This window comes from Urocitellus parryii, chromosome 9, assembly GCF_045843805.1.
Source record: "Urocitellus parryii isolate mUroPar1 chromosome 9, mUroPar1.hap1, whole genome shotgun sequence".
NCBI lineage: Eukaryota > Metazoa > Chordata > Mammalia > Rodentia > Sciuridae > Urocitellus > Urocitellus parryii.
The window spans coordinates 67,267,275-67,294,201 of record NC_135539.1 but is presented as its reverse complement, the minus strand read 5'-3'; the positions used below and the strand labels follow the sequence as shown (position 1 = coordinate 67,294,201).

Here is a 26,927-nt window from a genome sequence, read left to right as displayed (position 1 = left end):
CAATGTATGTTTATGGCACCGTTGTTTAGTATGAGAGAGTTACTGTACTGATGTAGTTATATCTCTGTGACTTCTATTCTATTCCATTGGTCTTCATTTCTATTTTTGTGCTAATACCATGCTGTTTTTTGTTACTATAGCTCTGTAGAATTATTTAAGGTCTGGTATTGTGATGCCTACCTGCCTCCTGCATTAGCTTTCTCAATAAGGCTTACTTAAGCTATTCCACATCTCTTATTTTTCCAAATGAATTTTGAAGAAGAAATATGAATGGTCAAAAATATATGAAAAAAAATGTTCAACATGTCTAGCAATTAGAGAAATACAAATTAAAACTACACTGAGATTCCGAGTCACTCCAGTCAGAATGGCAATTATCAAGAACACAAGTAACAATAAATGTTGGTGAGGATGTAGGAGAAATGGTTCCCTTAACATTGCTGGTGGCACTGCAAATTGGTGCAACCACTCTGGAAAGCAGTATGAAGAATCCTCAGAAAACATGGAAGGGAACTATCACTTGACCTGCTATCCCACTCCTTGGCTTATACCCAAAGGACTTAAAATCAACATATTACAGTGACCCAGCTACAATCAATATTAATAGCAGCTGAATTCACAATAGCCTAGCTATAGAACTAACCTAGGTGCCCTTTAACAGATGAATGGATAAAGAAAATGTGGTATATATACATGATGGAATATTATTCAGTCATAAAAAGAACAAAATTATGGTATTTGCTGATAAATGGATGGAACCAGAGAATATCATGCTAAGTAAAATAAGCCAGTCCAAAAACAAACAAACAAACAAACAAACAAAAAACCCAAAGGCTAAATGTTCTCTCTGATACGTGGATGTTAACCCAGAATAAGGCAGGGTACACAGGGGAAGTTCATTGGATTAGACAAAGGGGAATGAAGAGATAGGAGAGGGGATGGGAATTGGAAAGATAGTAGAATTATCTGGACATAACTTTCCTATGTTCAAATATGATACATGACCAGTATAACTACACATCTTGTTCATGGGATCAAAATTGCAATGGGTTGCATTGTATGTATGCATGGTATGTCAAAATACACCCGGCTGTCATGCATATATAAAAACAACAAAAAAGTAAAAAAAAAAAAAAGAAGAAAGAAATTTAAAGCAAATACACACACAAAAAAAAAAAAAGAGAAAGAAAATAATAGGATGAAATTCACATGCACAATATACCCCTAAAATCGAAAATCAAAACCAGAAATGCTTTAACAAATGAGGTTTACAGGTGGCAGGGCAAAAAGATCAGTATATAAAAATCAACTGGATTTTTATAAAAAGAACAAACTATATGAATTAAAAATATATTTATAATAGCATAAGAAATGTGAGACATTTGCAGATAATTCAGTAAAAAGTATAAGATTGTGGGCTGGTGATGTGGCTCAAGCCGTAGCATGCTTGCCTGGTATGCATGCGGCCCTGGGTTCGATCCTCAGCACCACATACAAATAAAGATGTTGTGTCCGCCGAAAACTAAAAAATAAATATTAAAAAAATTCTCTCTCTCTCTCTCTCTCTCAAAAAAAAAAGTATAAGATTGTACTTGGACAAGTATAAAACAATGCCGAGAAATGAAGAAAAGCTTAAATAAATGGAAAGTTATACAGCACTCATTGACTGGAAGTTTTAAAACTGTGAAGATCTCAATTCTCTCAAAATTGATCTATAGCTTCAGTGCATTCCAATCAAAATCACACTAGTTTTTTTTTTTTTTTTTTTTTTTGGTGGTGCTGGGGATTGAATCCAGGACCTTATGCATGTGAGGCAAATACTCTACTAACTGAACTGTATCCCTAGCCCCCACACCAGAATTTTTGGTTAAGATTGTCAAATTCATTTTTGGTTAAGATTGTCAAGATTTGTACGGAAAAGCAAACAAATCATTGTTACCTAAACTCTGAAAAAGAACAAGGCCATGTAACTAAACTGTCCTATTTCAAGACTTTCCATAAAGCTACAGTCATCAAGAAGTGAGGTATTGGTATAAAGACAAATACCAATGACATTCAGACAAGAAAGAGCCCAGAAATAGACTGTTATATATACTCATTTGAAAGGTGTCAAAGCAATTCAAGAGGGAGAAGAAAATTTGTTCAAGGAATGATGTTACAGCACTTGGAGAGAGGCAGGAAGGAGCAGAGGAAAGGGTTATAAAGGTCTATGTGGAAACATCACTTGTGACAGTTAACATTTTCCACTGGTAAGCTTTGTCCCATTGTTCCAGACATAGCGCATCTGTCAAAACTTACATATAGTACATAATATACAATATAATCACTATATGTACAGTAATACTATATATACTACTAATATATATAATAATACATAATGTTACTATATGTAGTACATATATAGTAATACTATATATACGTATGTATGTATGTATATGTATGAGCTCTAGATTATGATTTCCAACCTATTTAATGTACTTGTATTAATGTTGCTGAAATATTTGCAGAACTGAAAACTTAGGACTTAATGGGTTATTTCAACACAGAATCACTGCCACCTCATTCACAAGTTTTCCATGAATCCCAATCTTGCACTAAAGACAGTTTAGTAGCAAATGATGTTTAAGTAATAACAGCATGATTTAAAAAATAAAAGTTCACATAATAGTTACAACCCACTTTTTGCCAAAAAAATTGTGATGATTATGAGGAAAAATATGGTAACATGCAAAATTGAGAATTAAAGTCTCAAAAATCACAGAGACAAAAACTATTTGGTGGGTTCTTGAGGAGCCCTCTCAGTTAAATGAAACTGCTCTTACCTGTTTTTGTGAGAGGGTGGTGAACTAGTTGCCGAATTACACTGTTTTCTGATGACCTCAAAAGTAGCACAATATCAGTTGGCAGAGTGTCTCTATTTTTAGCTAAGAACCCACTTGCACTATAGAGGACCTGTGGATAAAGGATGTTATTGCAATTATCACAATCAGTGTCACCGTCATTGTCATCACCATCAGTAAATATTTAAGCAGCTCACTCTGTTCTGAGCAGCAGGGATGCAAAGATTATATAAAGGTAACCCCTTTACAATTTCATTGAAAAACAACCCTCACCAGGTTTACAGTGGATCTAAGAGAAAAACCTGGGCTCACTGATTTTATGTGAGTTGAAATGACCAAAGAGGTTTGGTTCTTCCCATTATACTGGGAATTTGGTGCATTTCTTTTCTCTGGAGGGATGGGCAGCATAAAGGAAGCACACAGGCATTCCTGTTTACGATAACTGATCCACCTGTATTGAATCAGTCAGTGGCCATGATAGATTTTTATCTTAGTGGGAGCAGAATCTAAACACACTGTGGCGTTTGTGCTCCTGGCACTTCTCAATAATGTTAAGACTTTCAAAAGGGGGATGGATTTCAACAATCTCTGAAGGATAATTCACTCTGGTGGTTGTTATGAACTGAATTATGTCCCTCCATAATTCATATCTCCGCATGGGTACAGAGAAAAGGTCCTGTGAGGACACAGTGAGGTGGCATCTGTCTGCAGGCCAGGGAGAGGCCTCATCAGATGCTAACCTGCTAGGAGCACCCTGATCTTGAACTTGCAGTCTCCAGAACAGTAAGACAATAAATTTCTGTTGTTTCAGCCTCTCAGCCTGTGGTATTCTTGAATGCAGCCTGAACGGAATAATAGAGTGGTTAAAATATACTGGACAAAATGGTCATAGTCAATTCTTGATGGATGTTCATTTTTAAAAAGAGGTTTTATTTAGAAAATCATATGCTAAAAACCATGAGAGGTTATAATTGTATACAAACAGAGATATGATAAATTGTTGTATAAAGGTGTATTAAGAATTGTATGCAAAAAAAAATGAGAGAGCTCATGTATAATGGCATTATTTGGCGTGAACATACTTTATATAGAGTTATGAAAAATTATGCTGTGAGTGGATAATTATGAATGTAATGCACTCCACTATTGTCATGTATGTCAGAAATAAATTTAAATATATATATATATATATATATATATATATATATATATATAATTGTGATGGTTCAAAGTTAAACGTTTTTAACAACAAAAGTCTGTGGAACATTGACTAACGTGGAAATTGCTAAAAATGGTAGTAGTTTTATGTTATTTAACTTTTCTAATACATCTCTCACTTTATACATTATTTCTTGATTTGAATATCTTCTCAGTCCTCCAATATGTATGACATAATTATCATGGCCCATTATTCTTCACAAAAGGGGTGAGGCATCTCTGGGTACAGGATCACACATCCGAACCTGGCTCTGGTGTGTGAATGAGTTTCTATCAATGCATGAATGATGTCTCTTCCTCCAACTGCAAAACAGTCCATTAACCAATCTGGGCTATCTCAGCTATCTAGAGTATCTCCAACCCTGCACGTACCTTCTCTTATTTAGAGGGAGGAAAGACAACAGCTGTAGTGGGGAGAGAAACATCTAAAATCCGAAAAGGGCAGTTTCCATAAAAGATCCTCAACTTTCATTAAAAAAACAATAATAAATAAAAAGAAGGGGGAAGGTAACCATTGCCAGCTAATCACCCACAGCAGATATTAAGACCAGGAAGATAGACTCAAAGAATTGTCTCTTTCTTTTTTTCCCTCTTTTCCCTCAGCTTCCTAATAAAAATTCCTCTATGAAAACTATAATATCAGAGAAGTTTTTTTTGTTGTTGTTGTGTTTTTTCCCTTCAGTGTTAGTGGTCATGAATGGCTGGCAAAGTGGCAAAGATCAGGACAGATTATAGGAAGCAAGAGAGCAGCATTGGGGATAGACAGGGGCAGAAACAGCCACTTCATCATAACCACATGCCAATATTTGGGGCCATAATTTTCATGTCCATTCTTATTATTTGATAAAAGGCTAAAGATAAACTCAGTCATAATTCTAAAGTGTCCTTACCTTTCCTGCATAATGGTGAATTCCAAAACTAAGTTCCATTCTTTTGGGTCTCCAGAAGTACTGTGATTTCAGGTTACCCTCAAATTTTTCTGTAGAAAAAGAATTGAACTCCAATGTCAGGCATGTAGAAAATCCTCAAAGAAAACTGATAGTCCGAATCATTTATTTCACCACAATGTGCAGTGAACAAAGACAGAAGATTTTATATAGCTAATCCATGCAGATTTAGAATACAATTATAAGTAGTAAAGCAAAACTTACACTAATAAAGTTTTACCACTGCATTATGATCTAGGGCAGTTTTTAAACTTTAGCACACAAATCAGAGTCACCTTGAAGGTCTATTGAAATACAGGCTGCTGTCCCCATCCTCAGAGTTCCTGACTCAGTAGACTATCTTGGGAGGGAGCCAAGAATGCACATTTCTACTAAGCTCCAGGGTGCTGTTGATGTTCCTGGTCTGGGGACTACTTTTTGAGAACTTCTGGTCCAGAGGAAAGGAACTACTTGAGACTGGCCAAAGAGGTTTGTGAAAAAGAGTTTCATGCCAAGCCAAGAAAATAAAACATCAGTGGTTTGGCCATCCTTTCTATTTGAGGAGCTATAGGTTGCTGATTATGTAAGAAACACAATAGGACCATAAAGGCAGTTAAATTTCTATAACTTCTTTTAATGCATTCAGAGAACTTTCCATTACATGTTTTAGAAGGATTTTTTTTTAAATTAGTGCAGGGTAGTTATACCTAATAGGCTCATTTTGACATATTCACAAACATGTATAACATAGTTTTTTCCATTGCAATTCCCAGTCCTCTTCCCTCTCTGCTCCCTCCCCTGATCCCCTTCCTCTACCCTATTAGTCTTCCTTCTATTTATTTATGTTTTAACTGTTGTGTTATAATTATATTTAAAATTGGAATGCATTGTGATATATTCATCCATGCACATAACACAATTTGGTCAACTTTATTCCCCAGTTCTCTTCGGCCTCCCCTACTCCCCTCCCTTCTTCCCTCCTTCCCCTCCCACCCCACTTCTACTCTATTGCTATTCCTTGTATTTTCATGAGAGTCCCCTCCCCCTCCGCTTTTTTAAAATTCCCTTTTTCTCTCCAGCTATATGAGAGAAAATATTTAACCCCTAACTTTCTGAGTTTGACTTCTTTCACTTAGTAAGATGTTCTGCAGTTCCATCCATTTACCAGCAAATGACAATTTCATGTTTCTTTATAGCTGAGCAGAGTAGAACTCCATTTAGTATATGTACCACATTTTCTTAATCCATTTGCTTGTTGATAGACACCTAGGGTTTTTCCATTAACTTGGCTATTATGAATTGTGCTGCTATAAACATTGGTATGAAAGTATCACAATGGTGTGCTGATTTTAGTTCTTTTAAATAAATACAAAGTAGTGGAAATATTGGGTCATATACTGATTCCATTCCTAGTTTTTTTGAGCAATCCCCATACTGCTTTCCAAGGTGGTTGTACTAAACTGTTGTAATAAACCAAGAATAATGTTCCACCACACCCTTGCCAGCAATTACCACCATTTGTATTCTTGATGATTGGCATTCTGACTGGGGTAAGATGAAATTTCAATGTAGTTTTGATTTGCATCTCTCTGACCGCTATGGATATTAACATTGTTTCATATATTTGTCGGTTATCTGTATTTTGTTTTTTTAAAAAAATGTCCCTTTGGATCTTTCACCCATTTATTGAGTGGGTGATTAGATTTTTCGGTTTTAGGGTTTTTTTTGGGTGATTTTCCCGGTTCTTTGTATACTCTGGTTATCAATGCCCTGTTGGAAGACTAGCTGGCAAAGATTTTCTCCTACAGAGTTCTCTCTTTCTGCTCTTAATGGTTTCCTTTGCTATACTGAAACTTTTTAATTTATTTCTATTCTACTTATTGATTCCTGGTTTTATTTTTTGAGCTTTGGGAGTCTTATTAAGGAAATCAGTGCTTGCATGATTGTGTTAGAGTGTTGCCTTGCTATTTACTTCTAGCAGTTTCACTGTTTCTGGTCTAATTCCTAGGTTTTTGATCCACTTTGAGCTGATTTTTGTTCAGGGTGAGAAGCAGGGATCTAGTTTCATTCTCATACACATGGCTATTAAGTTTTCCTAGCACAATTTGTTTAAGAGGGTACCTTTTCTCCAATGTATGTCTTTGGGGTTATTTTTCTTTCTATCTAGTATTATCAATTAGAGAAGAGAACATGCCAATCAGGGGGTCAAGGGGAAACAATATCACAGACTTAATTGTAAGAAACAGGCTCTGCATATCACCAAAAGTAAATAATAAAAAATGTGAACCTTTATTTTTTGCTAGTACTTATTATACATAATAAATGTTTCTTACCATCAGGGAATATAGTGCTCCACATTTTAAAAATGATTTTTTCAGTTACCTGAAAATTCTGAAGTATTTTCTTTTTTGAACTTAAGTGAGACCTCTCCATTTCAAATTTTTGGATGATCATATTAAGTATATTGTATTCATCTCTGCCTTCTCAAACAGAAAAAAATGAATACATTAAATCTTCCTTTGATGACTCAGGATTATTATCATAAGCATTTATTAATGTGCTGTAACTTAGAGGTTATTAAGGAATTTAAGGCTATTTGTCTCTATTAAATAAATGGCTGGAACATCACAGATAAATTTGTTTCCTGCCTGGTAGCTATCTTTTCAAATCCTAAAATTGTCTTTCTGCTCTGCCCACCAATTTCTAATCTTGGAACAGACAATTTCTAAGGTCATTTCTAACCTTAGATTCTGTGATTGGGACCCTACCATGAAGTACAGAGAAATCCAACATCTATCACTTTATTATAAACATTCACTGGTCCAGGTATTAGGTTCAAATTTTCTTCTTTAAAACCAGCTAGGCAGGCTTTGTGACAGCTCCTTTCTCCCATATAATTTAAAATCATTAAAAAAAAATCATTCAGGATTACATAACTATATTCACAGCATCAAAAAGTCACACTGGATTTGAAACTCACCTATAAGGGTCTGGTCCGTGGCCTTGGGAAATCTACTTTCTTCATCAAGTAGGGAAAGTAAACCCATTGGCTTCTGCAGGAACATATCTAAGAGGGGCCGGTTATCTTCATATTCAATAACTCTAGCATCAACATCTTCGTTTAGGTATTCATTCTATTATAGGTGATGATATAAACAGAAAAATTCACTTAAAACTGTGTGAACAGTATGTAGCTTAATAATAGTAACCTAAAATTCTGCTGTATATGCATTATAATAAGTTGCTGCCTATGACATTGCCTTTAAACTGAGGGACTCATTCTCACTTTCTCTCCACCTAATTACTCGTTCCTTAAAATCCGCACTGATTATACTTGGGATAGTAATAAAAGGATTTCTAGTCTCTATCCTAGAATTACAGACATCTCTAGTTTTCATGTAGGATAGATAATACATGGTTAATGAAAAGCGGTAAGAATCTGTTCCAAGATCTATAGAATATGAATAAGGTACTTTTCCTAGTGGATTTTTCAAGAACATTGACATAACTTTTTGGTCATGACTTGAACATTTACATTGTTAATATGGTGGACATCTGTTGGTCGTAGGATCAACCACAGGGTTTAGAATCAAGGACACACAGATTAACCCCTGGGTTCTGCCACTTAATTGTCTGAATAATCCTTCCAAATGTTCTTACTCTATAAGTTTCCCTCCTCTCATCTATTAAGTGGGGGTAATAATCCCTATCTCACAAAGCAAAAGTATATGGTACATGACTAGCCGATGAGTGCAAGATGTGTGAAATAAAAACAATGGACCAGACAATGATTGCAAGACAGCAACACAGGTGCTCATGATCTGATTTAACAAAGGGACACAAGCTGTAGAAACACAAGTGTGTTTCCGTGACTGCCTTCACACCACACCCCTGTCCCAGTGCAGAAGTTTGTAAAAGAGAAGAGACATAGGTGGCCTCTGAGCTTTCACTTACTAGTGATGCTTCTGTGTAGGAGAATGATTGGTTTTCAGGGATAAGGCAAACATTACTGCTAGGTAAGTATGGAGTATCTGCTGACGTGGGCAGGATGTCTTGCCCATGTTTAAATTACAGGTTATTTTCATGATTATTTTAAGATACTTTTAATTCATGAAATATATTCATCAGATACCTAATAACAATGCACTGTTACAAATGATAAGGAGATGTTTAAAACAAGCTCCCTGATTCAGCAGATTTAAAATATTTTGGGGGCCGGATGTAGTGGTACACACTTGTAATCTCAGTGGCTCAGGAGGCTGAGACAGGAGGATCACAAGCTCAAAGCCAGCCTCAGCAATGATGAGGCACTGAGCAACTCAGTAGTCTCTAAATAAAATACAAAAATAGGGCTGGGGATGTGGCTCAGTGGTTGAGTGTCCCCGCTTTCAGGGTGATTTCACTCTTTGGGAGAGATGGAAAATAATAGACATGCATAAAATTCAGTGTTCCCCCGCCAAAAAATATTATTTGAGTGATAATTCAAGGTAACATGGTAGGTGGGCACTAGGACAATATACTCCAAGAGGTTAGAGAAAGAAATTTTATTTCTGACAACTTTGGAATTTAGTGAATGGCAGGTGAGGCATTTGGTAAACTCAAACTTTTAAACATCATGATACGAGACTCATGAAACTAAAATCTTATTTTAAGGGTGCCACACAAAAATGTATTTTTGTTTTAAATTTTAATTTTTTGTGGTGCTGGGAGGATTAAACCCAGGGCCTTGTACATACTGAGTTATGCCCTCAGGCCAATGTATGTATTTTTAAAATAAAACAAAATACAATGCATAAAAGGAGGTTAACCCATGGTCTGAAAAGTGGAGAACTGGAAAGACATTTAGTTTACTCAGTACAAGAAAATGAAAATAACGTCTTAGAGCTTCATGCCTTTTCAGTTGAAGGTAACCTTGGGAGAAGTCTGTAGCCCTAGAATTATTTTACTGTTAGACACATTATGCTGACAGCATATAATAGCTTAAGTCACAACTGCAAAGTTCAAGAGAATTTTTGTGTGTTTTATACAGAAAGCACATGAGGTTAAGGTCTAAACTGATGCATTTGTCATTTCTATTTGCCTGTGTCAAAATCCATGGAATGCTTTTATGGCAGGTGAAACAGAACAGAGATGAGTAACTTGGCAAACAATGGACTCCCCTGAAAGACACTTGTTAGTATTATGGGTTCCAGGCAACCAATGGAGGAAAAAAAATACTATTATTGTACTCAGGACTAGTAAAGTACTCCTAGTAAAATAATCATGTCTAAAATAATGTTACATATTTTATAGCAGTTTTGATAGCAAAAGGCCTAATTGTACATAGAAAAGCAAAACCCGTATTTCCTCAAAAAAGTCCTGCACATTAAAATCACACTTATAGCAGAAAATGAGCAGAGTTATTATCTTCATTAATGATGAAGTATTTAGTCTACATAATTTCCACTCTGTTCAGATTGCCTGAATTCCCTTTTGAAAATGGGTGGGTGAATAATCATTTTAAATGCACATCAAGGAAGCAGGGGAAGTCAGAAGACTCAGAGGTTGCCAAATTGATACCTCAGTCAAGTTCTTGTGTTTTTCACTGAATTTTAATTATGAGCAATGAATGGACATTGTTACAAGAAAGCTCATAGCAGGTGCACCTCCACGGCTAAGGCATCCAAAAAAGATACACCTCCATAGCCACAGGGTCCACAGCAGGTACATTTCTGTGGCCATGGAGTCTTTGGCTGGGCCTAAACCACATTAAATACTTAGGGCTAAAATGTCATCCCAGGAGACATTCAAGATTTCTACACTGAGTTCTCAGACTCACACAGAATCATGGAAGTGTGGCCCCACAATCTAAGAGAGGCTTTGAAATTCTACCTGCCTCCTAAGTCAGGTGCAAGTTGAAGCACAGATTCCTCATTGATGGGTAGCGCAATTAAATGTTAGCTGTCATCATTTTGGTCTCACCTCTTCAGAAAGACCTTCCCTCCATCTCTTAAGAGTAACTGAGCAAGCTGTCTTCCTCAGCTGGCCACACTTCAGCATCCTACCATGCTTTATATTTTTAACAGTGTTTCTGGAATTTTATACATATCTATTGTTTTCCATCTCTCCCACAAGAGTGAAATCACCCTGGAAGCAGGAACTTCATGTTACTCCCCTCTCTATCCAACACTAGGCTTGTTAAATAAATGACTAAGTCTTACAGATTGAATCCACCCCATCCCCAATTCATATGCTAAAAGCTCCACATACTGATGTAATTGTATTTGGAGATAACAAGTTTAAAGAGGTAAAGGTAAATGAACTCACTAGGGTAGGACCCCAGTCCAATTTGGTTCCCATAGAGGCACTAGAGATTCCAGTGTCAAGATGAAAGGACCTGTGAGGACACAGAGAGAAGAAGGCCATGGCATCTTGGAGAGAGGACTCAGGGGAAACCCACTCTGACAACACCTTGATCTCAGACTTTCAGACTCCAGATCTGTGATAAAATTAATTTCTGTCGGTTAAAGCAGACTTTCTTGAAGTCTGTGGTATCTTGTTGTGGCCTCCATCACAAATAAATAAAACAAACTTTCTGAATTCCTCTTGTAAAAGTTGTTTAGAAAAGCAGATTTCCAGAGACAGGAAGATTGGGTGAAATCAACAAATTATGTGTGCATATGTATGTGTGTACGTGTAATTCTAATTGTAAATGTGACACATGTTCATTAAACATTTAAAATACAGAGAAATCACTGACATGTAATAAAAATTCAAATATAATCCATCTCCTGTAGTTAATGCTTATTAACATTTAGTGGAATCTCATGCATAATTTTTTTAAAATAAAATAGAATTTCTACTATTAATTCAACATTATTTTTACTTTACCTCCTTTGAAAAAAAGGAAAATACTATAAGAATGTTCCTAAAACATTCTTTGAATGGTGATACAATATGATATCTTGTAGTTTTCAATTCCATAAGGGGCCATTTTAGAGTACTTCTTTATTTTAAGTAGTGCTCTGAGGCTCATCTGTGTGTACCAAGCTTTTCTGTATTTTGTAACTTAGGACAGATTAGTTGACTGAATGGTGGACATGTTACAGATCCTAATATGCATTCAAAGATTGACTTTTTTTGAAAATTTGCAGCACTGTGCACTCTAATCAATACAATGTGAATCTCCCAACTTGCTGCATCCTCAGCAGCAATAACTGTTCTCATTAATAATTTCTTATCTGATATTTTTGATAGGCAAAATGATAATCTATTATTGTATTTGCATTTCTTTGATTATCATTTTATCTACAATGAGGGTTTTGGGAAAAATGTATATATGATTAGCACATATTATACACTTACTGCCTGCCAGTTATTATTAGATCCTTGATTCTCTTCTACTTTGCTTATTTTTTCATGAGAACAACCCTGGAGAGCTCTCAAAAGACCTGGATTTTGTTAGTAGTTTTGTTTTGCCAGCTTGTAACCTTGGGTAAATCATGGGGTAAGTTTTACTTGTGACATACAGATAACCCGTTTCAATTCCCCAGGTGTGAACATTTTACATTTGTTTTTCACTTTTTCTTTTTCTGTATGTATGTATGTATATATATATACACACACACACAGTATATATATAATTTTTAATAATGACAAATAAAATAACTAAGCATTTAAAAATAAAAATGAACAAAATAAAGTATTAATAATCCATGTTATAAAATTCCAGACTCTTGATGTAAAATAATATTTATAATTTAAAATCTCTTTCTTCCTGTATCAAAGCTGATATTGATGATCCTATTAGTTATTATGTTAATGTTGATGGTGAGTCACAGGGTATGTTGTTCATCATTAATTTGAGGTGACAATGGTCATTAACTTAGAATTTGACAAATAATCTAATAAGAAGGTATTTCAGGTAATTCCTAATAAAATGTCCATGTTTTATTTTATGCACATTTTGTTGAACTTTGGAGGAGTTTTAGAATGGTGCTCTCTAGAATAACCTCACTACTCAGAAAAAGATGTGTGCTACACATGTTGAGATAAAAATCCCAACTTTGTATGTATGATATTCTTGAAAATGCCTTACAATTCATAAAAGATTTTACAAATCTACATTTGTTGTCAGGTATCTCCTTACAGTAAGGAGACATTTGGATTAGGAATTCAGAAATGTAGTTTTCTATAAGCCAGAATCTCTTTTACCTTCAACTGTTTCTTCCTTATTGTTCTGTTTATATCTTTAGCAAAAATTTCAGTCTGTCAACAGTGTGCTGTAATTTCACATGCAGAAAATGAGAGTAGTTATACAGCTCTCTGTTCCCAATTGTATGTTTCATTAAAATAATTTTTATCAAAAATTTAAAAATATTTAAAATATGAGCAAATGATCAAAATAAGTACCATGAATCTTCACATCACATTGAAGGTATTGGCTCAGCTTCATCATTGAAAACGAAAGACTCCTACTCAGTTTGGCTGTTAAGAAATGTAGGACCCAGGAGCCTGAGGAAGTGACATGTTCCCACCAGGGGCTGCCGCAGGGCACCCAGATATAACTCACGATTAGGACATCAGCTTTCATGTTCAGGGTGTAAGAACACAAGGAACATTTGGATGTGATTCAAATGATAGCCCCAAACTTGGCTGAGCATATAAAAAAGGAGATTTACTGTATCAAGGGCTTCTAAATGTATTGAGTGTCATAATGTTTAAAGAAAACGCCTATAAAATGGGCTCTATTTCTTGGAGAGCTGAAATAAGATACATGTTACCAACATCCCATGCAGATGACTTAATAGGGAAGAAATTAAGATATGAAATAAAAAAGTCACACTTTAAATCAAAACAATGTGAAGACATTTATAAGAGGTTTGTTTTTAATTGCCTATGCAGTTTTAATCAGATGATTGATTCTTTTTATTTTGTAATGTTAAAAAATTTGAAAAATCTAGGTGTTGTGTATTGGATGAATTATTATTCTTTGTAATTGCTTCAAATTATGTGTTATGAGTCCATGTCCAAAATTTCAAAAGCTTTAAACTTTAGGATGTGAACAGCTGGAGATGAAAGCCATACACATCACTTTCCACAGGAAAAGCAAGAGCCATAATTGCAGTTATTGTCTCCATTATGTGCTGTAAATAGTTTCCTGCTTATAAAATTACTTTTAGCTTTCAGTTCCAAACCCACGGGTGCAATATAAATGATATATGTAAAAGCACATCTTTGTGCAGAAACAAACATTAATAGCTCACTTTAAAAACAAACGTTAGTCCTACTAATAACTAGTCAAATGTGCTGCTTTAATGTATGAAGAAAACTTATCTAAAGCAAAAATGGACAAGTAGGGCAGAAGAATGAATCTATAGGATTCTAAAACAATGGTGTGTACCATCATATATGTGTTCTGGGTGCTCAACTGCCCTAAAGGGCAATTGGCATTTGTTCCAGTTCGAATTCATGCCTAAGGTTGACCACACTATGGTTGGCCTGTGCTCCCCTTATTTTTAAATAAAAACTATTAGGGAGCATGGTTCATTTCTTTTGTTCATTCCTTCTATTTTACAATGGTGCAAAATTAAAACAAAGGGTAAAATCCATGCTACAGCCCCAGCACAAGTGTGCCTTTGAGAAAGAATGTACATTTCTAACGTGGGATTTTAATATGGGACATGATTCTAATATTGGATTTTAACTCACGGACATGTAACTCACAGAACTTCAAATTTTCTATCATACTTTATTACTTTTGTACTCTCTTTCACGTAGAAAACCATCAGAAAACATATAAATAAGAACAAACGCAGCCTAAACCTTGGCTATCTTTTTACTGTGGAAATGCAGAGTGAAAGCTGTCACAAACAAACAAACAAACAAACAACAACAACAAAACTTCCTTGTTGGAAATGGTATAACTTTCTTGCTGCCCTCTGGGCTAACATAGAAGTCAACACTAATACTAGAGAAATGTTATATGGAAAGCTAAAATATGAGTACTACATTAGGGGAATTAATACAATTGAGAGAAGATGATATATTTTCAGGTGTAGTTCATTCAGAAAAGTTTCAGTCTCAAGTTTTAAAAAAGAATACAAATGTTCTCCTCATCTTTCATTTAAAGGGGTGGGCATGCAGATTATCATCTAATTCTCACCCTATTGCTTTTAGATAAAAGTTGATTTAAATGTTATTAAAATCAATATACACAGGGGATTCAAGGTGGCAGGCTAGAAGGGGGCTGCATTCTGTGTTGCTTTGTGACCTGGGATTCTAGTTGTGGGAATACTGTTTCTCTGCAAATTATTAGAGGACCTCTGACAGCTGCTCCTGTGCTGGACTCCTGGCCACTTGCCCACACAGGACCATGGGCTTCAGCACCCAGCTGGGACCCCTGGCCATCCACCCACTGAGGAAACCCAGCTGCAGCTCCCATGAAGGATATTTAGCTGCTGCCTGCATGCAGGACCTCCAGCTGCCACTCCCATGAGGACCCCCATCTACCATCATGGGGCTCCCCTGGTTGCCGCCATCCTGGGACACTGTAACCACTGCCATAATCCCCTACACATGGTAGCCTACACCTGGGGACACAGGACAGGGTCTGGAGTCAGCCACCAGGCACAACACTGCACACCACAAGGTGCATCTCTGAACACGCCTCTCAATGCCACCACCAGGCTCAACCCAACCCGACACCCCATCACCGAAAGCAGCCACTCCATCTTGGGACACCTTTGGCACCATCTTTCGGGGCAATTACCAGCATGGGACACCTGCTGGGGCCTGGAGGCAATATAAAGTACCTGTAGTCCCCAATTTCCCCCCCCTCCCCTGCGGCGACTAACTCAGCACAGTGCTTGTGGCTACATCGCTCACAGAGCCTGGCCCTGAACTGCCCAATGCAAAACAGCTCTCTGTGGCAAGTGCACAGCCTCCAGAGCTCAACCCACAAGACCTCCAGAGAGAGAGGTTCTGGACTGGGAAGTAGAAAGGAAGAGGTACAGTTTAGAGACTAAATTAGAGACCAGGAATTGTGAGGTCTACAGGTGACATAAGGAGATAAGACCAGGTGCTCACATCACACAAGCAGGCCCCAGAGGAGATCCTTGGGGTGCAGTTTCCCATTGGGGACCAGCAAGTGCTATACCCCATTCCAAGAGCTACACCTCAAAACCAAACCTCCCACCTTAATGGCCTTCATCATCCTAGGGTGGAGATACCAGCAAACAACAGACAACCCCACCTATTGGATGAGAAGAGAGGCAAGAAAGATACTGAACTCCCACAAAAGCAATCCTTGTATTTTCCTTCGAGATTTTTCTTTTCCTTTTTCCTTCTTTTTTCCTCTCTCTTCTCCTGCCCTCACATCCCCAACATTAGTGAAACCAAGTAGTTTTCATGAATTAGACTACTAAGGACTGGGATGTCTGAATAATATATTACACTTTTGTTGTATATTCTTTTATCTCCTATTTTTACATTTTTATTTTTCTTAATTTTTATATTTGTTTGTTGTGCTCTCTCTATTGTCTTCCCACTTACTTGTCTCCCCAAAATCACTTTATCTCTTTTCTCCTGCTACTAGCCAACTTCTTTTGATTCCTCTTTCAAGTTTCCTAAGATCTCATAACTCTACATTCTCACCTCCTACCTCCATAACATCTCATCCTACTCCCTACCCCTGATTCTCTCTTTGTCCGTCATCAGAAACTGTAGACCCTTTTGCAAACCTACTGTTTATATTGTAGATAATTGTTAAACTCAACATTTCTGTATATTGTGACAAAACCATAAATGTCTTAATAGCAGCTATGTGGTTTAAGGGTGTATATTGTTTGTATTGGGATCTGTTAATATTGTTCTTCCCCTTAAACAAGAGGTATTAGATCCCTGCAGGGACACTATAAGCCTACAGGGTAAAAACTTTAACACCTGGGATCCACTGTGCTAGAAAGGAAGACACATGAACCACATGAAAAATCAAGGGAAGAAAGTGTCCCAAACAAACCAAGATGCTACATTATTAGAATCCATGGCCACCACAGCAGAAGAAATTACAGAGAAGTAGTTCAGAATGTACATAATGAAAAAAAAATGCATTTCAATTCATAGTCCACACATTTTATGTCTCTGGTTGTACACAAAGTAAAGTCCCACCATTCGTGTCTCCATACATGTACCTAGGGTAATGATGACCATCTCATTCCATCATCTTTCCTATCCCCATACCCCCTCCCTTCCAGACTCTCTCCTTATCCCCATCCCTAAACAAAGTTAAAGTTTACCTCATTTGATTCTAATGATTATTAAACAAGACAGCACACATAACATCAGAGTGTCTGGCACCAATGCAAACTCAAGCAACATCAATTCATCTTTTCTCTCCCAAATCTCTTTCACGCCAGGCATCTCCTCTCTCCCTAATGGGTCCTATTCTCATCACTCTTGTCCCTTTCTGTGTTGCTCTGATGTTGGATTTTGCATCTTGTAGATAGTCACTCCAGTCCTGCAACTTCAATCCTTACCTTGCCTCAGAAAATCGTATCTTCACAAAAATGCATTCTGCTGTCATGTATAACAAATTAGAATAAATAAATAAATAATTTTTTAAAAAACCTATATACATAATATAGTTCTTCTAGGACTGGGAGTGTATGGAAACTTCAAGTGCTGTGAAATATCATGCACCAGGAAATTTTCAGGGCTTATATAGTATACACTCTAAAAGGATAATGCTTATAAAGATCATTTCTCTTCTAGATAATGAGAAAGGTACACAAGTTCTGGGTGCTATAGGTTGGTTGTTAAGAGATTCTGAGGCATCTGACTAATGTCCACAGAAAAGGAGACTGTATAGAGAAAAGAAGCTCAGCTTCTGGTAAATGGATAACAGGGACTTCCAGGCTTAGAAAATGTTTAAGAAAGTGTTTTAAAAGTAACACAAGTGGTTAGTTGGAGGTAACCATTCCAAGAAATATAAAGCTATCTACTCGGCAAGCTAGAGAGTAGGTCACCAACATAAATTCTTTCACTAAAAATGTTTTACTGCTGTCTTCTGATTATTTTTTTAATAACAGAAGCCAAAGGGAAAATGACATTCAAAATATCTTTGTGAAGAACTGTGTTGGCGTGTCCCACTGTATGTTATATATAAATTAAAATTGGGATAAAAAAATTCTCAGCATATGTTCCAATGTGGTAAAACAATAGAACCATAATGTTTCACCTGCAAAGGTGCTGTCCAAGGTATGTGTCCTGCCAGGTATTTGGCCAGATCATTTGAATGTCACATGAAGTAGGGAACACAATACCCTACTAATGCATAGTAATTGCTCTGTTAAACTAAGGAGCTCTCAGGTCAAACCCATGATTCTATTTGACCAAGAAAAGTGTGATAATAACACTGAGAAGGATTGGGAATGCTTTTCATTCCTCAAGGTGCTTTGGGTAATTCTGAAATTCTAGTGGAATTTTTAGTTTTGTTTGGCGAACATTTTGAGTTATTTTATTTTGAAGCTCTCTCAAGGATACTTTTAAAATGTTTTAGTCATTGGATTGTAGTTATACATAATAGTGGGGTTCATTTTGATAAAATCATACGTGCATGAAATATAATTTGCTCCACTTCAGATCCCAGTACTTCCCCTTTCCCTCCTCTCCTCTCTCTCCTTACTACCTTTCCTCTACTTGACTGATCTTCCTTCTATTTATTTACCCCAAGGGCATTTTAAAGGGTCTTATAAGAATAGTTTTTGTAGCAAGGCAAAAGACAAATGAAGTACATTGGAATCATAGATGAAGCTCAAGGCTAACAAACCAAGTGATTTGTAAACTGTTATATTCTATAAAATGTAAATAGCAGTGATTATTGAAATTTGTGTATACAAGTTTAGGACTAGTTCCAATAAAACCCAATTCTAACCCCAACCCCCCAAGAAAGAAAACTATTAAAGGTATAGCAAATGCACGTCATTAATTAATTCGATGGGAGATACATGAGGATGCCCCTGGTTCCAAAGAGTAGGATCCACCATATTAAAAAGACCAAACCAAACGAAACTTACTTGTTCCAGTCTCCAGTGTGAATGGATTCTGCGAGTTTTGTGAGGCATGAAAGCAAGATACTAACTTAATTAACATTTATTGAGAACTTGCTAAATCTCAGCAAGTACAGCAAATACAAGAAGAATTAATCTTGGACATGATCTTGGACCTAAAGGAGCTTATGTCCTACTGAAAGAAGCAAAAATGTACTAATGACTGATGAGACTGGGCCATTCCAGGGGTATGGTGGAGGGTAGGGTCAGGTGCTGCCTGCTAAAGTGTTCCCAGTTGGGGAAGAAGTCAATGCAATGCCATGTACTACTGTGAAGGAACTCAACCATGGGAGAAGGGAGGCCAGGTCTGAATAGATAGGCAGAGTGGAGAAGCCTTTGTGGATTGTTTTTTACTCTTGTGTGTGTGTGTGTGTGTGTGTGTGTGTGTGTATGTTTGTTTGTTTAAGATTTTAAAGCAATTTCATCATGTATCTATGTTATGGGGAGGAGTGAAGGGGAGAAGAAGGGGCATAAGAAGAGAGAGGGAATGAATATTTGGTGCAACCAGATCCTGGTATAGATGAGAGCAAGAGAGCGAGAAAGCAAGAGAGCCTGCAAGAGAAAGAGGGAGAGAGAGAGAGAGAGAGAGAGAGAGAGAGAGAGAGAGAGAGAGAGCGCTGAAAGACAGAGTCTTGCATTTTTGTTCAATATTTGGATTAAGACAAGTCAGAATCTAGAGGTTCAGTGGTAGAGTGCATGGAGCAAGAACAGGGCCCTTCATTCCAACTCTAGCACCCCCCAAAATGAAACAAAACAAAATTTAAAAAGAATTGTTTTCAAAATGTACTTTCAAAATAAACTCTCAATAAGCCTAAATATTTTAAATAAAGGTGACTCATGTACCTGTAATTTATCTTGAACTTAAGTTAGAACACCAGTTCCAATCAGTAAACATAAAACAAAATAATGAAGTTCATATTTAATATTGAAGAATATTAAACATGATGCTTTTGACTTAATAAAATAATTTTAAAAACTTAATATGACAGTTTTGCCAAATGCAATTCAAGTAAGTCACTGCTTTTTCTCTAAGGAAGAATATTTTTGAAGCTGAATCAGAAATTACACATTGTAACCTGATAATGTACCGTTTAATGGCATTTGCATCAAATCCATTATCTTGTGTGCTGTTGCCTAGCTACTGAAATTCTGAAGTTTAATGCATTTTAAATGGATATTGAAATTTCAGACAGAATTTCAACTATGCATTCTCCAGAAAGAGAAAGTGTTAGACGCATCTGCTTACTTAAATTTCAAAGGGAATTTCTTTGTTTGCAAGGGTCAAACTTCCTAGGCGATGGAGAAGAATTAATGACTTTCCGTGAAGGACTTTGAACATTGCATATGAAATCACAGTAAATTCATGCTAGGTTTTGTTGTTGTTTTTACTATGGACATGGAGAAAAGAAAATCTTTCCTTTGTTTTTGTAAAGACAGATTTTAAATCTATGGTTTAGGTGCTGCTTCATCTGTACAATTATGCATATAACATAGATGCATGCATCTTTAGTGTAAGTACCTGAACTTACCTGTTCCCATGTGAACACATGTTGATTAAAATAATACTGAATTTGTTCATTTGCAATGTTAATGCACAGCTGCTCAAAGGAATTTTTTCTGAAATTTTCAAAGCCAAATATATCAAGTATGCCGATGCTCAGCTCATCACCATTCCCACTGGAAAAATTAAAGTGGTATTATTTTGACTTTTTGTTTATTTCATTTGGAGGTAATGCAAAACAGGGTAAAGTTCCCATTTGTGATTAAGCTAAAAAACTACCTTCAGGATATACAATTAAACTTAGCTGAAAACTTTCTCTCCATAGAAAATAAAGATAATGGAGGTAACATTAATTTTAATATAGAAATAGAATAATATTTTCCTGTACTACAGAAACCACTCCTACATTCTTATATACTTAAACAAAAGGAAAAAAAAAACAGTTTTACCTATGAGCTATAAGTACCAAGTCACAGCCCTGAGTGAATCAGAAATCATAGGTACAACCTGGCAGACACTCAGAACACAGCAAACATATTCTATCAAAACTACACCAGGAAAGCAAAAATTCTGCTAAGGACTTTAGTTTTTCATTTTAGGAGAAAAAATTTAAAAAATCTTACTAAAATGATCTTAGTTATGTGGAAGAATTGTTATCTAGTTTTGGTTTACTTGCTTAAATTTTTAAAATACAGAATAAATGGTAACATGGAGAAAGATAAAAATATAGCAGGATTCATCTTACAATACTGTGAAATACTATTTCACAATTGATCACTTCAAATGCATTTTCTTTCTGCTGTTCCATGTGTTTACTTCTGTTCACTAGAGGTGACTATTTGGTCAGAAAGTTTGCTCCTCTACCAAGAAATAGATGCACTGAAAGTTATTTTCCTATGCATTTCAAAAGGAAAGTACCAAAGCTCCTCTTCATGTTCACCATTTATATAGTGTAGGTCACGCTCAGTGCTGTGAGGACATGACTTGGAGATGACAGCTAGCACCTGAAGAGTGCTTCCACATTTGGAGACAGAGATAGCACTGAATGAGGAAGGCTTTAAAGGTGTGATAGATTGGACAGAAGGACAGCCACATATTTCTGAAAGTTTCTTTTCTGAATAGTGAGTATTACTCTATATGATTATATGTCAAGGTAAGACAGACATTGTTAAGATTTATGCTGGTTTATAAAAAATATTATTTTACAATCTCTTTTCCAGATAGGGTCCCACTAAGTTAAGTATTTAGCTTACTGAACAATAATGTGTTAAAGCCAAGTTGGACCTTAGAGATCATCTAGTTCAGGGATTCTTAAAACAGGATCTGCTACTAGCCTTCAAGGGATATGGAATCACAACCGTGTGAAATATTTCAGTGGGTATGTACAAATGAAGACACCTTTTATTTTGGAATGAAGGACAAAGAGAGTTTTCAGGAGATTCTTAAAAGGCTCCATGATGCCCACCAACCATTAAAACTTGGCTGGGGGTGGGGTGATGGTGCACACCTGCAATTCCAACTATATGGAAGACTGAGACAAGGGAGATCACAAGTTCAAGGTTGTTTGGGCAATTTATCGAGACTCTGTCTCAAACAACAACAACAACAAAATGGCTGGAGATAAAGCCCAGTGTTGTAAAGTACACCTGGGTTCAATCACCAGGACTACAAAGCACAACAACAAAACCCACAGATTTGTTATTCAGTGCCTTTATTTATTTATTTGCCTTAACAGCAAATGAGGAAGAGATCCAGAAAAAATGCAGTCATGTGTCCAGTGTCACCTAAGTTAGTGGGAAAGCCTTGCATAGAACATGGGTTCTCCAAAATCTCAGTGTAAATCTTGACAGAACTGAACTACACTACTTCAATTAGATTTACTTTAATTTATTGAACTTTTTGCAAAAAAGTCTAATCCTTGGATAGTTTTCATTAGTGTATGGAAAAGAAAGTTAGCAGTTTGTGACGGCTATAGTAGAATTTTTGGCAGACCACCCTGCTGGGTACCATCTAGTAGTAAACATGCAGATAGAGGGTACCTAACAAGGTGAGGTCAAGTCTCTAAATATTTTAATTACATTATATAGACTATACTTATGGTAAAAAAAAATCCTGAATTTTTACACTTTTATGTGAATGCCTAACATCACAGAGATGGCTGGCTACAAATGAACCTACAAACCATTGCTATCATTAAATCATGGACAAGCTGGGTTGTGCTCCATGAACTCAGCTATGGTAAGGTAGAGTTCAGTAGGCAGTTACAGAAGCAATTCTGAGGAATAAAAACATGGAGGGAATAATAGATTATCTTTTAGAGAATTTGGATAATACAGTATGGGATATATTTTAGTGGAAAAAAACCTGTATGTTTGCAAAGTATATAAAATGATTTTTTTGTGCTTAACCAATAGGTGTGAATTAGGTCACCTTGAGGTAGGCATCCATTTGGCTTTTCTGCATACAAATTTCCAAAATTTGTATAATTTATAGCAAAACAAAGCTTTAGGTGTAAATGTAAGGGACTCTAGTCAATGGCGGCTACAATTACCTTGATTTTATATTTTATTTTGAGACAGGGTCTTGCTCTCCAGATCCTCAGCATCCAGTATAGCTGGGATTACAGGCATACTCTACAGATTACCTTTATTTATAAGATGAGGTGCTTGGAAGGTTGTAGACTCAGGGTCAGAGATCATTAATGATGTCATATTCTCACTCTGCCAATCTCTAGTGCATTTCTAAAACAAATTTCATGGGAGCTCATAACACCTGCTCTTACAGGGTTATAGTGAGAATTAAAATGCAAAAAAAAAATTTCCTTTATCTTTAAGATTTATTTAAATCTCAAAAATAAAGAACTGCTGAACTGGCATTTTATATAACATGGTATATTCTTCATGGTGCACCTTCTAATTAAAGGAACATATTAATAGTAATGTCAGATTTTTAAAAAATCACTTTCTATTGGTGATTATTCATGCTGCTATAGTTTTTATATTACAGCAGCTAAAAACTTTTACAGTCATGGCAAAACAAGGTGGTGTTATTAGGAAACAAAGCATGTCTTGAAATATAACTTTGGTAATCAAACTGTATCAATTACAAACATCTTCAAAGAGACTTACATAAATCAGAAAATTACAAAATAGACATATCAGCTGACATTTGGGGAGAAAGTTTGTACAGAAATTTTTACCTTGGCAAGGTATCATGCTTCAACAAACTGTTAATGCGATTGACTATCCAACTGAAGAGACGCCCATATAAAGTTTTAGCCATGGCATCTCTGACATCAGAAGCTTTTTCTACAGTGTTGGGTCGGATAATTGTTTCTCCTCTTGTGATCACACAGTGGGAGGTGAGAGCATCCTGCAGCTCATCTGCCTGAATGCAAAGCAAAGAGGCAGCTGTAAGATAAATAGATGTAGAAATCGCGTCAATAAGTCACTTGCAGCAAAATAAAAACGTCTTAATTCATCTTAAATACATGGATAGTTTATAGTGTTAAATATATGGATTGTTTATAGTGTAAGAATAAGTTACTTTCTAACAGTAGTCTTGTATCTGTTCAGGATCATTTTTCTCTCCTCATCTCCACTGACTGTGGCTGCTGAGTACTGACATACCCTAAATCAAATGGACTGACAAAGTTAAGCGGCTGCATAGTAAGTGGTTACTGATGTGTTGTCAAGCATAACTTAATGAATTATGCTAACTAAATCTTAAAGCATAGTAAGGAGATTTGATGTAATTTTGATACCATTATTATATACTTAGTTTTGAAATGCAGAAATTAATTGGAAGGTTACTTAGACTTTGGGGGGTATACCCAAACAAGTAGATAAGAACTACTTTCTGCAATATACAACAGAAGGAGCATACACTTAAATCTTGACGTTCATGTATCTCTGACTAGGATTCTTAGCTTCATATTTCAAAATCACTGAATTTTGTCACAAAATTTGATGACTGGGCTGGGGACACAGCTCAGTGGTTGAGTGTTTGCCTAGTGTGCACAAGGTCTTGGTTTAAATCCCGGTACCAGCAACAAAACAAAAAAAAAACTTTTTGCCCAAACTAATATTTTTTAAACATTAAATGACAAATAAATATTATTTTAAATTAGTAATGCTTAAAGCCAGTGAATTAATATAATTTTTAAAAAATATTTTTTAGTGTTGATGGACCTTTATTTTCTTCATTAATTTATATGCGGTGCGCTGAGAATTGAACCCAGGGCCTCACACATGTGAGGCAAGCACTCTACCACTGAGCCACAACCCCAGCCCTGAATTAATATAATTTTAACCCAAATTAGTACATTACAGGATAAGTTTTCAAGTTAGTTGTTTTATTTTTTAAATACTTTGAGCATTTTGGACTTATTTTAGCAATCTTGACAAGATGTTTCTTCATTATGTGGCTAAGATTATTAAACTCTATCTTAAACAAAAGTCTTTTTTTTAACACTCTACAAGTAATACAGGATCACTGCAGAAATTTTACCATCGAAGTTAACATTCTTCATTTCTTTTTTTTGCATTTAATTTTTTAAATTTGTTTTAATTAGTTACACATGACAGTACAATGATCTTGACATATCATAAATTTGAATCAGATGGGGTATAATTTCTCATTTTTCTGAGTGTACAGGTTGCAGAATCACATTGGTCATGTAGTCACGTATATACATACAGCAATAATAATGCATTCTTCATTTCTTTACTTTGTGACATGTTTATTGCCATTATTCTGCATAATCTATCTTAATAAAACATCTTAAGCATTGCTAATTTTGATGAATATTGTTAACAAATATAATTTTAATGTGCTGTATAACATTCTGACATGTATTATAATATATTAATACTTTTAAATTGTAGGATGTTTAGGTTATTTTCCTATGTTAATAATAATAAAAATATTGGGATAAATATTTGGGGCACAAAAATTGCAATTTATTCAAACTATCTGAACATATATAAGCTTTTTGACATATATTACTTAAGTGTTTTTCAAAAACTGGATCAATTACACTCCTGTCACTCAAGTGAAAGACCAAGAATTTCAACACAATTTCCTGGGTACTGTGGATTATCATTTTTAAGAACAGCCAAATTTAGAGGAAAACATTGTCTTCTTAATATTTGGTTTAAATTGATTCCTAGAAGTTGAACATTTTTTCTTTCATTTTTATTCATTATTTGTGGTTTTAATTTTGTAAACTGCCTTCTTTCATTGACACATTCTGCTTTTCCCAATTTACAAGAGTTCTTAGAGTAATGTTTTGATATATTTGTTGCAAATATTTTCTCTCATTTTCATGGCAATTTCCTTTATGCTTTATTTACTATTAAATAGTTTTAATTTTTAGGTAGTGAAATAGCCATTTTTTAAGAAAAAATTTCTGCTTCTGGTTTTCTGAACATAAACTTCTTCGTGTGGTTTTTCACATCAGGATTATATGAATGTAATTCATTTGGAATGTTGATGATTTTTCATTTTTAAATTTATGTACATTTAGAATTCGGTTGGGTAAATGATGTTTGGGAAGGATCCAAATATCCCCTCTCCCAAATGGTCAGTCAGTTGATCGTCTCGTTTTTTAGTCAGCTTTTTCACTGCTGTGACTAAAGGTCCCGACAAGCACAATTATAGAGGAGGAAGAGTTTATTTGAGGGCTCACGGTTTCAGAGGTCTTAGTTCAGAGAAGGCTGGTTCCATTCTTCGGGGCTTGAGCTGAAGTAGAACATCATGGTGGGAGAGGGTTGACGGAGGAAAGCAGCTCACACCATGGTGATCAAGAAGCACAGAGACAGACTCCACTCTCCAGATACAAAATATTTATCCTATAGCCACATCTCCAATGAACTGCTTCCTCCAGCTACACTCCTCCCCCTCAAGTTACCACTGGATTAATCCCGTTAGGGATTGATTCACTAATTAGGTTAAGATTCTCACAACCCAATCATTTCTCCTCTGAACCTTCTTGCATTGCCTCACACTTGAGCTTTTGGGAGACACCTCACATCCAAACCATAACACCCCTACAATAATGCTTCCCTACTGATTTGCAATGCCATTTTTTGGTACTTTCAGAGGGATCTTTTTCTAAACACTGTTTCCCTCCAATCTGTCTACTTTTATTTCCGGATTGCCCATTCATCTGACATATTTATTGAGTGTCTGCTACAAGCCCGGCATTTTACCTGGTGACATATTGCTAGGTACAATGCTTCAAAAACAAAGTTGCAATCTTGATGATCTTTATCCAGAAGAAATGGGAGGCTAATCAAGCAGTTTAACTGGGAAGAGAGAGGGAGGAAGAGGAAGAAAGGAAAGGGGAGGGGAA

The 26,927-nt window shown here is 35.9% G+C and overlaps 1 protein-coding gene across 1 annotated transcript in view; it reads right to left on the bottom strand.

Moving 5' to 3' along the window:
* Positions 1–26,927, bottom strand: part of Myo3a (myosin IIIA) — a 200,593-nt gene that overhangs the window by 54,609 nt on the left and 119,057 nt on the right. The window contains exons 17-21 of the mRNA XM_026401190.2: positions 23,772–23,982; positions 20,601–20,748; positions 7,965–8,118; positions 4,949–5,037; positions 2,823–2,952 (exon numbers count right to left, since the gene is read on the bottom strand). Coding sequence (XP_026256975.2) covers positions 2,823–2,952; positions 4,949–5,037; positions 7,965–8,118; positions 20,601–20,748; positions 23,772–23,982 — 732 coding nt within the window. The remainder of the gene's footprint in view (positions 1–2,822; positions 2,953–4,948; positions 5,038–7,964; positions 8,119–20,600; positions 20,749–23,771; positions 23,983–26,927) is intronic.